The following is a 14970-nucleotide window of genomic DNA, read 5'->3' as shown; positions in this document are numbered from 1 at the left end:
AATGATATTTGAAGTAAAATTTATGTATTTTTCTTTATATTTGCTTCGGGTTCACAGAACATTTATAGCCTATTTAGTTAGCATATGTGTAGCATAAATATTTTATGTTATTTTTTGTTTTAGTTTTCGGGCCGATTTGTTTGATTGACATATTGTAAACATACATATCTGGTTATATATAAATACGTAAGAAATAAAAAATACGACATTGAACAAATAATGAACTCAATAACTTAAAAATTGTATAAGTAGCCTAAGGATTGTCTTTACGCTTCATCTTTCTTTTTTACCTCGGTTCATCTTGTGGTGCTCTCTCTCTCTCTCACTTTCTCTGTCTCAAACAATCCATATATGTTTGTGATTTGCTACAGCGCACGCTTTGAACGTGGATCGCACTAGCTCATCTTCCTTATGGTTGTAGCTCCGCTTTCTTATATATGGCCTCTTAGCATATACAAATGTCCAGTAGCTTGCCAGTGTACGATGGATGTTTAATTGGAGTTATGTGGCTATTGCTGCTATTGTTGGCAGTGCTCGTATTATGCCGCGTACGCCCAAGTCAGCGGTCAGCTGGCACAAAAACCTTAATGCATCGTACTTACACTTACAACGAATAAAACTACTACTAGAGGGAGGGGATACATTGAAAACTCTAAACTACAATACAATTTGATCATGGCTTGATGCTGGATGTAAAAAACACTTAAAACTTATAAAACAAATTGACTTTAGATTTCATATCGTTGTCCGGCTGCTGCTCCTCTGCCTGGCATTTGCTGGCCGCCTTATAATCCTGTACAATTTTTTCCATTTCCGATTGGCTCAGTTCTATTGGCTGAATACTAGCCACCTTCTTGTACCTGTAAGAAAAAGAATTCTATTAATTATTTGTTCTAAGCAGCATATTTGATGGCTGAACTTACTTGTCCCTATTGTACTTTTCCCGTATGGCCTGCGTGCTTAGCTCTCTGGCCGCCTTGTGAGTCTTGCACAGCGGCACAATCACATGCTTCAATTGGTCCAATGAGTATGTGGTTATCTCCTCCAGTTGAGCCGTCCACATCGGCAATCCTAGAATGTGACGTGCAAATGCCAGCGAAGCGGCCGAAATGAGTGAGGGCAAATATTGCATATACGATTCTCCCTCCAGAAGCGACAGCTCACAAATGTACTAAAAAAGGAAAAGTTAAAGAAATGCTAAATTAATTGATCATCTACCGGTCGAACGTTCGATCACCTACCAAAGTCATGTACTTTAGCTTCTCGGGCATATCGCAGAGCACGGCATATGTGTTGATAAAGACGTATGGCGTGGGCGTGCACAAGTTGAAGGATAGAATCTTAAGAAACACATTCTCCATGCGTAACACTTGAGCCTTAGTGTAACTGTCGTCAGTGAGAAAGACAAACTCGCCAACATCTGGTGGATAGATCTCTTCATATTTGCTGTAAAGAGAGGCATTTCATATGCATAAACAGCATAAATGAGGTTTAAATCATTCACTCACGATGCAATGTACATGGCTGCAGTGCCCACCAATTGAAGCTTGGCACGCTTCACCGACATCTGGCTGAGGAAGCGATCCAAGTATGAGACAGACAAGTACAATGTCTCAGTGTCCAGTTTGTATTCCTCGGCTACCTCAACCAGCCAATCAACCAGAATGGTGCGCATCGAGTGGTTGATGTCAGTCTGGCGACGCATATATTGAGGCTTCGGGCGATGTTTTTTCTGCAAGAGAATATCAATATCAAAATGATGAAAATCCCACAGAAAGGCACTGCAATATGATGAACAGCATGTTTAGAAGTAATTATAACCCATGTAGTATATATCTTGCTGAGATGCTGTTATATTCAAAATTGTTTTATTAATTTACACATTTGATTATATATTGATCTTAAAACTTCGTTGAATTCTTTGTTTTATGTTCTCCCCCCTTTGGACTGTGTAAACAAATAGTTTTCGAATTTGCCAGTTTATGCTTCATCATTACGATCTGGGAAACTAAACCCGTTTGGCTTCATATCTCCCCCTCTTTTTCCCACATTAGCAAGCTATCGAATTTACCAATTTTTATTTGTATATTGGTTATTTAGCGCTACGTGAGCCACATTTCAATCGAAGAGCTAACAAGCCACTCCCAGCATACAGATTTTCGGCCAAAAGACGGCAATACGAACACGATGTACATTAGGTGTTTACTTAATGGGCCATTTAACGACTATGGGACACGCCAAGCGCCAAAGCAGGAAATTGGTGAAATTGTGAATGCAGAAAATATGCTTAAGATGTTCAAATACAGTGGAATAAGAAATGTTGCTTTAAGACTTATGCGAATTTAGATAAAGTATGTTTAAGGATTTTTAAAAATTATTTAAATATAAAGAGTTATAACATATACCATCGATCCGCTAGTATATATTTATTCAGAAATCAGTTATATGGAAACCAAGTTCTTTTTGTTGGGGTTGTTTGTAACTGATGGAGAATTTGTTTGTTTTATAGTCTAACAAACGACCCGGCAACCGGGCAAACAAACTCAACGCAAAGCTTAAAATCCGGTTCGAGCATCAGAAACTGAAATACTTTTACACTGAAACGGAATACGCATATGTGAATATATATATTTTTACAGCTAGTCAAGTTATAAAAACAAGGACAAGATGACTCTGAAAATGCCACTGTGTACCAAGGAGGACCTCAGTGAGGCGGTGAGGCTGCGGAAGCGTGCGCAGTACGAGGAAGAGCGTAAGGGTCGCATCTTTAATGCCAGGCAACGGTTATTTGGAGTAAGTACAAATTATCGCCAAGAGAGTCTCTATTCGTTGTTACATTTCTATTAGCTCGATCTGGATACATTGGAGCGTCAGATTTTGGAGAAAAAGAAACAAAACAATGAACAGCGGGAATGCGACAAGCGCTATGAAGAGCAGGAACAACTTCAGAAGCGCCTAATAACAGCCAAGGAAAAGGAGCTGGAGAAGGAAAAACGCATTGCGGACTCCGATCTAAACTATTATCGCTGCCGTTATCAGCGTTTGGATCAGCGTCGCGAATTTGATCTTAATGATCCAAACTTTCTCAAGAAAGCAAAGCCGGCTCGCATAGCCGACGATGACATAATGCTTGGCGTCTCCAGTGCACAGATCTTTATTGGCGAGGATCTGCATAGGGGTGATCGACAGGTGAGACAGCGTGAGCAACAGCGCGCCTGGCTGGATCAGCAGGTCATGGAGCGTAAGCAGGCAGAGGACGCACGTCGCAAGGCCGACAATGTGTATATGGAGAGTGTGCAGTGCCGCGATAAGCATCTCGAGGAAATGGCCAAGTCGGATCATAACATGCGCCATCAAATCATACACAAGATACGTCAGTACAACATCAATCTGGCCAAGCAGAAGGAGGTGAATCGCCAGCGTTCCAAGCGTGAGACATACGAGGACGATATGGCAGAGATTTACAATATGCTGTCTAGCGATATGTTGACCGAGAATCCGGACGTTGCTCAATCACGTCTTAATCCAAACAAAAAGATTGCATTCATGTATCGGGGCATGACTCCCGACGAACTGGTGGAGTTCCGCAAGGGGCAGGAGCAGCAGTTGGCCGATACGCTTCAGCGCAAGACCGAGGTTCAGCTGATGAACAAACAGTGGGAACAATATGCCATAAACATGGATCGCACACTCAAGCTCAAGCAGATTGAAATGGATCGCAAACACAAGCAGCAACTGGACGATCTAGTACGCACCAACGCCAAACTGGCTGTCGAGCAGGACAAACAACGCAAGGATGCACTAGCACAGCTTAGCAATGCCGTCACCGATGAGTTCTATGATCAGTTCAACAAGACCTCACGTTAGTTGGTCTGAGCTCGTTATGGAATGGTTCCAGCAGCAGAGCCTGTTTTGTTGCAGCACTTTCAAGCTCTGCTGCTGGAACTATTCCAGGCCCGAGTTCAGCTGCTAACGGTTGAATAATGCTTAAATTTAATTAATGAAAAGTTAATAAAGATTAAATTAAAAGTTGAGTGTTTTGTTTGGCAATAATTGATAAAAAGTATGCATTTGGTGCTGAAATAGGAAGTTGAGCAGTCAATGTAACATTCCAGCTGGAAAATGGAACTTAAACCAAGCAATCTAAAGCGGAACTTTCCAGGCTGATAAAAGTTAGGGATGGTAAACAAGGCACGTGAGCGCACTTAAAAGGAACGTCGCTGATGTAGAACCCCGTTTGCTTGCAGTAATCAACAACTGGCGAAGCAGGCAAACGAAGAAAAGAAAAGCAACGACGCGCGAAGACAACGTTGTCACGAGGGTGCAGCAGGCTGCTAGAATGTACAAATTTGTATGTGTATGTATGCATATATGTGTGTGTTTGTGTGCATGCTAGCTGTCCATATGCACAAGTAGGTATATATTGTTAGTACACCGAGATTGGGCGCTAAGTGAAAAGCAACTTAACTAACGTGTGGGCCAATGGAAACACTACTCTACGGGGTATCAGAATCAGAGACACCTTAATATAAATATAAGCCATTCTCTCGCATTAAATATTTCTAATTACAGTTACAGAGTTTTGTACTTACTTCGCTCTCGCGGAAATTTTCCAATATATCGTGTTGATATTGGACCACCTCATAGAAGCGCTGACGATCGTTGCGCGGCAAAACAATATTTTCCATGAGTGATATATTTGCATCACTTTTGAGATCAGCCATGTCCTCGACCTGGCTGTTGTCAGTTATCTCGGCGCTAATGATGCTAGTTTCTGCCATGGAACGGTCCACGGACATGGGCGATTGCACATCGGTGACGGACATGGGAGTTCCATCCAAATTGTAGGCATGATCTATGGCGAACTCCTTGCGCACTTGATCGCTAAAGATACGAGGATTGCATTTATACACTTTTGAACGATCCAATTCGGTATCCACTTACAGATTTTGATCGACACCCTTTATATTCTCTTTGTCGGCTACGTTGGAAAGTACCTTGCTCCCGATTTGCAACTGCACCTGAGTATGGTTGTTGTCCTCGTAGACGGAGAATGTCTTGAATTGCTCCACCACGGGCACAACGTTTGATTTCTTGGTGGCGCCAAAACAGGCATTTTCATCTACTTTTACCTTGGCAACTTCGCGAAAACCCTGCGAACAAAAGTGGAGTACATACAGAAACAAATGTAAGAGTAACGCAATTACAACATGGTGTCGGTGTGTAAATGTGTTAGAAAGGGGAAGCCTCATAAGGTTAGTTGCTATCTCGCTTTAGTATTCTTTCCTGTGCTCTGGGAAAAATCCTGTTAAATGCGCTGCTGCACGCAGTCGTCGTTCGCTTTAGTTGTTTTTGTTTTGTGTGCGCGCCCTTTGCTGGCTTCCCTGCATACATTTCTCTCTCTCTCTCTCTCTGTCTTACTCTCTCTTCCTTTTAAGCATGCAGTGTGCTTCTATATGTGACTGTGTGCGCCTAGGTGCTGTAATTGTATTTCAATGTATGTATTCTTTGTTTGCTGTTTGCTTTAATAGCCTTCTTTTTGTATAGTCGCCTTAGTCTGATGTCATACGAAAAAAAAGCGCGCAAGATTCGCACATCGTCTATGCATTTCTAGGTTAGTTTTGACGATTAGGCGCGCCATCATAGCCTGGAAAACAAAAACCTTAACCTGCGCATACGCATGTGCATATACTTAACATCATCTGCTAAAATTTATAGAATTTTAAATTAAACTTTTATTATTCAATGCGTGTGAGAGAGGAAAGAGATATTCAAAAGAGTAATCAGGAAACAGGCATAGACAGACAGACAGGAAAACCCACCACCATTCTGTCTAGTGATCGCACTTCCACCACCAGCAAAGCTGAACAAGGGGCAGCTGCGTTAGAATACCCAACATATAACAAAATTAGGATATGAATTCTGATGGAACCTTACCATTTTAGCGGACGGCACGGGGTTGCCGCGTTGCACATTGCCATGGTTATTGTTGGTATTCAGCACAACTAAATTGGCGCGAGGTGCCAGAGCCTTCTCCTTGCCACCAATTACAGCGAGCGGTTGCTTGCCACCAGCTCCATGAAGAAGCGATGACTTTTCTTTTAGACTCGGCATGCCGGGATTCTCCTTTTCAGTATTGTCACGATGTATTTGAAAACTGGCCATTTTAAGATATTATGTTTACAGTTATTTCCACACAAAAATAATTGAAATGCCTCTATTTGTATCCAAAGGCGCGGACTACTTGCATGCGCCTTGCTCTCTTCTTCGTCACTAAAAAATGGTGGCTTTATCTGCGCTTCTCTTTATTTTACGTACGCAAGTAAAAGTGTGTGCGTGAGAATGTATGTAATATCGTCTCTTTAGCTCAGCTGCTGCGTCGGCGGCTTCGAATCGCTGTCGCCGTTTGTTGAGTCGCTTGCGTTTCGGTTTTTACTCACACTAGCATAAACGCATATGTATGCGTTGTTACGAATGCTCAAAGTCGAACACATTTACACACAAGCAAAATTTATCATCAAAATTTGAAGCACAAATTACATTCAACATTCACGACGCATACGATATTATAATACAGTTGCCTTTAAATTTTTACAACATTGTTGCGTATTTGCAGATCTTGAATTTTATTTACATACAAAACTCAGCCCGTGCTTAAATCAATCTTGCCTTCTTACGCTTGCAGTCTTTTTTCTTTAGATCCGTCACCGTGTGCGAGTCCCGAAATTATGCTTGACGCACGACCAAAGAGCAAATGGTATTTGATTTTTTCCCGGTCAAACATGAACGAGCTAGTCCATTCGTTGTTATTTTCGATAGTTAACAAAAGGTATCGATTAATACATCTAAGCGATATATTTTCTGTAAAATTTGAACATGGTATTGAGTATTTTGGAAGTATTATGAATAATAATTTATTGGCAAATTTGCATTAGTTTGGCTTAAAGCTAATTTATAATGTAAATGTGGCTACTCATCGTTAATTTAATGTGGAAGTATCGATATATAGCTTTTACATGCTAATATTGATTCTGTTAAAGCACTGTTATGGCACAACTGATAGCGCATTGCGGCGAGTGTTGCCAGATCAGTTGAAAAAACATTGACAGTAGTCGTTTGAAAGCCTCAGACTTCAATTTTAGGCATCAGTTTTTAGGAAGACTTTTGTAGATAGAATATTTGAATAAATTATAAAAACTCCATGTAGTATTATATTAAAGAGTAGTGTCAGATGTTGCCGATTATACATATCCTATATATAATACATTCCTTAATAATTTACTTAATTAGACGACAAATATCTGTCGTATTCTTCCAACAATGCATTTTCCTTTTGTATGAATAATGGCACCAAAAATCTTTAGTCTTGCGCAACTATATATTGTTTTGCGAATAGAAATGGGAACGACCTTAAATCAGGTAGCAAAATGGGATCAACTTCTGGTCATACACGCACACACACAAATTAGATTTGAAGCGCAAACAGTAAAAGTAGTGTAGACAGACGTCCAGCCGTCTATGGACTCCCGGCTGTGCATAAGAAAAACATCTGCCACCCTCTTTGATTTGTTGCGGGCGCTAAAAATGTAAGGTTTAAAGTTGTATGATGAATAGAGAAAGGTACATATGGGACAGATGGACGAAAACTCCCATCTTTAATCTTTATCCATAACAAATTTCATCTATAGCTGAAAAATGAAAGTAAATTGCAAGTTCTTTAAAAGTTTTGTTTATTTACACCGAAAACTATTGCCAAGTGATAATAAAAGTGCGAATTTGCATGGGATTCAGAGTGACACTGAATTTGGAGGCATCGCTAGCCTCAGTGGCCAGCAATGGTTCATATGTGGCGGAGATATACTCCACTGCATTAGGCTTAGAGCCATCGTGCTGAAATTTGAATCTCTTCATATCAGCCAAATCCATATTACCATCCAAGGTAGTTTCGCGTATATCCTTTCCATTTAACGCATCGAAAATATGACGAATATTGAAGCTGACTGTGTGCCCCTCATTGTGATCCATGAAGTTCTCCACACGCACGAGGAATTCTGTCGTGGAATAGGGTTCCAGGGTTAGAAGATTGACCGATTGGGGGAAGTCACTAAAGTCGGGTATGCTCAGAGGCTTCACAACACTGGCTGTGTTTGAGCTACTGAAGAACTTCCAGTAGGGCAAATGGATTTCCTGTTGAGCCAAGCGTTCGGCCACACTGGGTTTATTCTCAGCTTCATTGAGGATGAGGTAAACTTTGCCGCGGGCAATCAAGCCAGTTCCGTATTGTGTCTCATTCAGTGCTTCGCCCACGCCGAAGGCATCGTCCCTCAGTAGTCGCCGGTGAAGCATCAACTCCAGCTGCCCATCCGCCAAGCTGGAGCCGCCTTGAGCACGATCATTGAGCAGTGCGAGACGCTTGTGCTCATCCTCCAACGAAATGCGAGCTGTTACTGGATAGTAATTTCCACTAACCGACTCGGACATATCTGGAGTGAAGTATTCTCGCTTATTTCGCTCTCTCTTAATCATCTCACGTCCATTGGAATCGGTGTAGAAGACCCCATTGGAGGCGATTCCACTCTTGAAGCGTGTCACAATCTCTTTGCCATTATTATCCTCAATTGGAATGGGTCCAACTAGCCATTCGAATTCCACACGATTTACGCCCTCGTAGATGCGAATCACTTGAGAGATCCACTCGTTCACCTGCTGATGCACCTCCTTCACCTGAACACCATCGTATACGGTGTACTCAATCTTGTCGGAGAGGACAGTAATGTCGCCATCGGGTCTGAATATATAGGCACCAGACGAACGCTTTTCGGAGGCGCTGTTGTCCCCTAACGCACCTTTATATATCGCAAAGTTCTGTTCTATATTTTCCGAGACTCCATTCATTTCGACTGTTTTCAGATGTCCTGTGCTCTTGACGAAAATCAGCTTAATTTGCTGTAATTCAGAGATATTCAAATTATTCAAATATGGTAAGGATCTTACATTATGAATGTCTGTATATGATTAGTATAACTAGTCGAATTTATTTGGTCACATGACAAATATTAACTTCTATTTGCATAGATGAAGGATATATTGAGTCTCTTTCTTTCACATCCAATCTACATCTTCACACTTTTCCCTTTTACTCAATCTCACAGTTTTTTTGATTCTCCATTTCTCTTTTCCTCTCATTCTTCCTTAACTCGCTCACTTAATTGCCGTCGCATTTCTAACACTCACTTTGCCTCTCTTCATTCTTGCACACTCTCATTCTCATTTTTACTATTTCTCCGGGTTTCTCTCCGGCCTAGGCTTTGCCTCTCGCAATCACTCACTCTCACTCTGTCTCCCACTCTTATTTCCTCTTCCCTTTCACTTTCATTCGCTCGCTCGCTCGCTCGCTCTCTCTCTCTCTCTCTCTCTATCTATCTCTCTCTCTCTCTTTCTCTCTCTCTCTATCTATCTCTCCCTCTCTCTGTGTCTCTCTCTCTCTCTCTCTTTCTCTCTCTCTCTCTCTCTTTCTCTCTCTCTCTCCTCTCTCTCTCTCTTTCTCTCTCTCTCTCTCTCTCTCTCTCTCTCTCTGTCTCTCTCTCTCTCTTTCTCTCTCTCTTACTCTCCACACTCCTTTTCCCATTCACATTCCTGCATTTTCTTCCTCCTTACATCTCTTTCCTTTTCTATATCTTCTGTATCGCTCTATCTTGATCTTTCGCCCCATCTCGGTTTTCAGTCACTCTCTCCCTTTTCTTTCTCTGCACTCCTTCATACACACCTTTTGCCTGTCTCCCTTCATTCTTTCTCTCTCCCCCACTCAATCCTCCTCTCCCTCTCCCCCACTACATCCCTTCTTCCTCTATCACTTACCGAATTCTGAACCACTAGCTCATCCGCTTCATCCTTGGGCTCAATCTTACTCTTTTGCTGCTGCATGGAGTGCACCGTTTGGAAACGTCGCAGAGTCTTCGGAGTAGGCAGCACGCGTATGTAGTAGCTTGCAAGCTTATCCACGGATGCCTTGAACACCAGTTCATGCTGGGTGTCGTTCGAGCGATGCTGTATGGCAAGGACTTGCCAGGGCACGGGCACTAGCTCCGATGGCACAGCGTGACCTATTTAAGGGCGTGAATAGCAGAAGCAACTTAAGTAATGGAAACCTTAGCCTTACCCTTCTCATCTGTGACCAGGTATTCCTCCTGCTTAGCCGGCACGCGCACAAACTGGGTCGAGGGATGAGCGAGTGGATTGAACAGAGTCACAACGACGTTGTTGGCACTATCTTTGGTAAAGGCACACACGCTGATGTTTAGCTCCAAGCAGCTATCAAACTGGCCCGAGGTCAGATTCGTGAGCACTCTAAGTGCATCCCGAGCGTTATCCTGGGCATCCACCATGGCATCGGTGAGCAGACGATCATAGTCACGGGCAACTGCCTGTTTCTCGGTGCCTGTGATGGCATCGTGATGCTGCATTATGCCCATCACCTGACGCAATGCATCCAAATCCTCCGTTTGCTCTTGGCTGATCAGCTTGGCGAAGGCGCTCAGCTGCTTGACCGTCTGCAGCAAATGATTGCCATCCCGCTCGAAACGCTTCTGAGTGGGACGCGAGGTAAAGTAGCCCGTCCAATAGGAATGCGCATCACTCGAGTAGGGAAAGAAATCCAGCTTCTTCACTGGCCACGTCAGCTGCATTTGGTGCAGCTCATTCAGATAGCACGAAGGCGTCGAATAGAAAACATTCACCTTGGACCCCTCCACTTGACGCGCATTCACGTATCTGTGAAACAGGCAATCGATATTATTTTATGATGTTCCGTTATCGAAATTTGGTATTTCCTACTTGATAAGCTTGTCCATGTTCTTGAAATTGATTTCGGCGTCCTCGTACTGAAAGTCGTCGCCCATGGGCACCATAATATGCGTAGCCCGGAACGAATTGGACATCTTCTTCACATAGCTTATAAAGTCGTCTACTCGGGCCTTGACATTGTTGTCGTAGCTCTTGCTGTCAATAATGGGCTCATCGCTGCAGAGCAAATCGAAGCAGAAGCCGGGCGGAGCTGAATAATGACGATAGAGCAGTCCGGTAAAGATGTCCGAATCAGCCAAGGATTCACTCGACTGCCAAATCATCTCCATGGCCACATCGTCCAGCCTTTTGCTCTTCTCCACATAATCCATGCGGGCAAAGAACTCGCCGCTGTAGCCCATCTGGGCAAAGATCGAGGCCATCTCACGGGAATGGCCAAATGGATCGATTTGCCAGCCGACGCGTGGACGCGCACAGGAGCCAAAGGTATCATTGAGCAGCCTGAAAGAGGTAGACAGAGAGAGAGAGAGAATCATAAATGAAGCTCTGTTCACTTAGTTCAGATCTCTTCTTAGCCATACTTTAAACCCAATGAAAACTGATCGATAACACTTTGATAGTGCACCGCAGCCTCGTCATTCATGCTCCAGGCACCTCCAATGAACTCCAAGCGTCCTGCATTCACCAATTCCTTAACCTTTTCCTTCACAAAATCGGATTGCTCCTGAAACCACTTCCAGAAGAAGGCCGTCTCCACCTGTATGAAACGTCGGTCGGGGTTCTTCCAGAGCTCCACAATCACCGAATCGAGTATATACTGTACACCCGCATGCTGTATATTGTTCTTTGCCCCGTAATAGTACTGGTCCACAGTCTTCAGCCAGCCGACATCGTCGTGAGAGTGGGGCACCAAGTGCACATTAATCATATTCGGCTTGCTGGCTGGACAGGCCTGTTGATATGCTTTATAGACATGATTCTTATTATGATTGACGGCACTGTACCTCATAGCCACACTTAGCCTCCGCTGGACATGAGCTAATCACTAGCACAGCTGCTATAAGAGCTATATATCGCATTGCATCCGACTCTTTCGCAAACGAATCCAATTTAGAACTGAAGCTCAGGCCGAGAGAGCAACAGCTTTTATATGTGCTCAGCCATGCGATTAGCGGCCAACAAGCGCAACCATTCACAAGTGAAGATAACGTAGAGTTACGGATTAACCATATGCCTGCCCGACTGGGTCGGGTATATCTACAAGTCTAGGGCTAAGTGGGCATAACAACGTTTGCCAAGTAGCTGATAAGCTCGCACTTCACTTAGCTCGGATACAATTTGTTGTTCGCCTATGAATTTCTTGCCTCAGAAATTTCTATGAGAATTATTGACTTTATAAATATAGAAAGTTATAGATTGATATATGAATGAAAGTATTTATAGAACAGAGTTAGCTTCTTTTTCTAACTTAAGTTAGTTATTTAATAAAAAATATATAATAGAATTTAAATCGTAAAAAATTTCTAATCAGTCAGTCGGCATAGAGCTTAAGTATTATTAAATTATTTATATATATATTATATAATTAACTATATATATATATTAAATTATAGCACAAATATGCTTAATAATATATAATTTGCAATCATATTTATGCAGATGCTTAGAGAGAAGTCTGTGATTTACTTGGGTGAAAAGAGTGGGTCTAACAGCCTAGTGGGCCTCCATCTCGATGGTTAAGGCGGGATAGCTCCAAGGGGCAAGGCAGCCAAGGAGATCAGCAGGAAATTTATCTAACAAAGGAAGGAAACAGAATTCATTCCTCAAGCCGAAGCAGGTTTCATAAGGTTTGAAGAAGAACCTAATTGAAGAATGATCCCATAAGAATCTTCTTAGAAGAGAAGGCAAATGTAAGAGGTATCAGGAGAGCCCTACTTGCTACTACTCTTAAGCATTACTACTTATCAATATCATTATTATTATTATTCTATTCTATTCACTGCAATAAAGAGTATACACATTTCACCCAAGCAAATAAATAATAGTATTCCAACTATTTAAGAAGGGGTTCGTTTAGTAATCTACAAGTACCTGTTTGCATCTATAGCATTTTATGATAATAGCGTAATGCCGTTATCCCAAGTGGCCATAACAATTATGAAAACACTCAATAAATTAAAGGGGCCATAATATGTGTTAATCTGTAGATTATTTAAATGAATTTTAATTGATGATTGTGGCAATTATTAATTGATAATTGGGTGTCAAAGTTTTTACTATATTTATGAATTCGTACCAGCTAACCAAATCTCCCCGATAAGAAACTAAAACAAAATATTGCATTCACTCAAGATTAAGGCGGACTCTACGATTGCTAACGGAATGAAAGTATAACAAGCTAATATTAATATTATATATTTCCTGTGCTAACATATGCCTATACCAAACAGATAAAAGCCATATCTATGATTCTTTAATCTGACGCGAATTGATTTGCAATATTTTATCTCTTTTGATTTGGAGGCAAGGTATATGTTCAGTTCACTGTTGAAATAGGTAGAGATCGGAATTTCACAGGTTGCTTTAGGTAATTATAACACTTCAACTTATTGTAAAAAATTTTATAAAAATTGCTTAGCTACAACAATTAATCTAAACAATTGATCTAAACACACGAAAAAAACAGTTTACATTTAAATTAATCAAAAACTATTTTAAAAAAATATATATGTATATAAAAAAAAAGAAAAGAAAAATATATTTCATTTATTTAAATATTTATTTTATTAAATCTAATTTTTTTAATTAAATAAGAGTTGGCTAAGCTTATAAAAGCAATTAAGAGCGCAGCCGAATATGCACGACTAAGAAATACCCTGCTTTACCTAAGCAGATTCTATACGCTATCTTATCAAACTCTATGAATGTATGCTTTATTGGGTTGCTATTTCTGCATTCTTGAGGAGCATATGAGAATCAAGACTTCAGCTTAAGAGCTTCAAGTCTACAGTTCTTATAGGACGCCACAACTCTAGAGATCTACAAGCAGAGAAATTCAGTTGTTCTCTGCGTCTCTTACCTCTTCTTCCCACGCCTCTTTCTGCTTAATAATAGGAATATATGATAGTAATTTTAACTTCAATTTCGTTGGAAAAGTATAATTTTTTTACTAAATTTATGATTGTGTTCGTGGAAGCTCCAATCAGAAGAAAGTGTGCGAATGTTTTCCCTGCTATGAATCGAATGAAGCACATAATCTAATCATAAAGCTATATTTTATGCTTATAATATTTACGTTTACTAATCAGATTTAGTAAAACATTTATGATAAGTAAGAGTTGTGGGTGCAAGTCGAACATATGTTCAAATATTCCATTCAGATCTATTAAAGAGCACAATCTGTCGAGGCAGAGCAAGAGCAGAGAAACTAGACATTGCCTATCTAATGGCCTAAGCTCACGCCAAAGGCATATTCTATGTCCAGCTGTGCGATCATATTCTGGTCAAGCCTCGCTTTGTGAGAGTCATGCGAAAATTTACTTTCATGCAAACGGCTTTGGCTAGTCCCTCTGAGCTAAACTGGTTTATCTTAGACTTTTACCCAAATGTCTTCGCGGTCAAACTGTTCAAAGGTGTGCAGCTACCCTTTATGATAACATCTGCAGATATTCTACAATATGTCCTGGGACTTTATAATTGGCTCGCTTTGCCGCAACGGTGCCAAGGAATGCCAACAGAATATGGGCAGATATGGGCAGGTCTCTGATGTCTCCTTATTCAGCAAAACTACGCTCAAGGAAAAACTGCGTTTGTTGATCTCAAAAAGCTAGCGAAGTTATGTGGAGCCACATAATACACTATCTCTATTGAAGCTACAATAACCTATGGAATCCCCCTTGCCACAAGGACAACATCTCAAATGGAAGATAGTAAATGCAGCAGCTACGATTAAGTCTTAAGAAATTTCCAATAAAAATCGAGCACCAAATTCGGAATGCATTTTTCTTATCGCGCCATGACCAAATTTGCCACAATTACTAATAGCAAGCCTTGGTTTTCAGTGCCCGCATAACGCAGCGCGCAAAGGTGACTGTTTGACCGTGCCTTATGTACCGACTAGGTATATATAGCAGGGAATTGGAGCTGTAAGCTCAATATAACATCGAC

The 14970-nt window shown here is 41.3% G+C and overlaps 3 protein-coding genes across 3 annotated transcripts; 1 reads left to right on the top strand and 2 right to left on the bottom strand.

The window, feature by feature from the left end:
- Window positions 1–89: 89 nt before the first annotated feature.
- On the bottom strand, window positions 90–6742 carry LOC111591858 (G2/mitotic-specific cyclin-A). The gene is made up of 7 exons (XM_023303740.2): window positions 5938–6742; window positions 4945–5153; window positions 4593–4884; window positions 1509–1732; window positions 1242–1446; window positions 924–1171; window positions 90–860 (listed from the first exon to the last, which is right to left on the bottom strand). The coding sequence occupies exons 1-7, from the start codon at window positions 6163–6165 to the stop codon at window positions 704–706; spliced, it is 1563 nt and encodes a 520-aa protein (XP_023159508.1). The 5' UTR covers window positions 6166–6742; the 3' UTR covers window positions 90–703.
- LOC111591860 (RIB43A-like with coiled-coils protein 2) lies at window positions 2556–3882 on the top strand. The gene is made up of 2 exons (XM_023303741.2): window positions 2556–2793; window positions 2848–3882. The coding sequence occupies exons 1-2, from the start codon at window positions 2668–2670 to the stop codon at window positions 3865–3867; spliced, it is 1146 nt and encodes a 381-aa protein (XP_023159509.2). The 5' UTR covers window positions 2556–2667; the 3' UTR covers window positions 3868–3882.
- A 971-nt stretch (window positions 6743–7713) lies between the features above and the next one.
- LOC111605744 (lysosomal alpha-mannosidase-like) lies at window positions 7714–11918 on the bottom strand. Its single transcript, XM_023324448.2, has 6 exons — window positions 11808–11918; window positions 11385–11755; window positions 10834–11304; window positions 10160–10770; window positions 9859–10103; window positions 7714–8946 (listed from the first exon to the last, which is right to left on the bottom strand). The coding sequence occupies exons 1-6, from the start codon at window positions 11880–11882 to the stop codon at window positions 7747–7749; spliced, it is 2973 nt and encodes a 990-aa protein (XP_023180216.2). The 5' UTR covers window positions 11883–11918; the 3' UTR covers window positions 7714–7746.
- Between the last annotated feature and the right edge of the window lie 3052 nt (window positions 11919–14970).

Source organism: Drosophila hydei, unplaced genomic scaffold (assembly GCF_003285905.1).
Source record: "Drosophila hydei strain 15085-1641.00,03,60 unplaced genomic scaffold, DhydRS2 tig00000001-arrow-pilon, whole genome shotgun sequence".
NCBI classification, from domain to species: domain Eukaryota; kingdom Metazoa; phylum Arthropoda; class Insecta; order Diptera; family Drosophilidae; genus Drosophila; species Drosophila hydei.
The sequence above is the reverse complement of the archived record's forward strand: the minus strand, read 5'-3'. Positions and strand labels throughout refer to the sequence as shown.

What these genes read in the sequence shown, in the direction of transcription:
- LOC111591858 (XM_023303740.2), bottom strand. Translation starts at nt 6,165, where the DNA reads ATGGCCAGTTTTCAAATACATCGTGACAATACTGAAAAGGAGAATCCC. An exon ending in CCGTGCCGTCCGCTAAAATG is followed by an intron (nt 5,154 to 5,937) that starts GTAAGGTTCCAT and finishes TTTTGTTCGCAG; the next exon opens with GGTTTTCGCGAAGTTGCCAA. An exon ending in AAAATTTCCGCGAGAGCGAA is followed by an intron (nt 1,733 to 4,592) that starts GTAAGTACAAAA and finishes ATTCTCTTGCAG; the next exon opens with AAAAAACATCGCCCGAAGCC.
- LOC111605744 (XM_023324448.2), bottom strand. Translation starts at nt 11,882, where the DNA reads ATGCGATATATAGCTCTTATAGCAGCTGTGCTAGTGATTAGCTCATGT. An exon ending in CCTGGTCACAGATGAGAAGG is followed by an intron (nt 10,104 to 10,159) that starts GTAAGGCTAAGG and finishes GCCCTTAAATAG; the next exon opens with GTCACGCTGTGCCATCGGAG. An exon ending in AGCTAGTGGTTCAGAATTCG is followed by an intron (nt 8,947 to 9,858) that starts GTAAGTGATAGA and finishes TCTGAATTACAG; the next exon opens with CAAATTAAGCTGATTTTCGT.
- LOC111591860 (XM_023303741.2), top strand. Translation starts at nt 2,668, where the DNA reads ATGACTCTGAAAATGCCACTGTGTACCAAGGAGGACCTCAGTGAGGCG. An exon ending in CCAGGCAACGGTTATTTGGA is followed by an intron (nt 2,794 to 2,847) that starts GTAAGTACAAAT and finishes CATTTCTATTAG; the next exon opens with CTCGATCTGGATACATTGGA.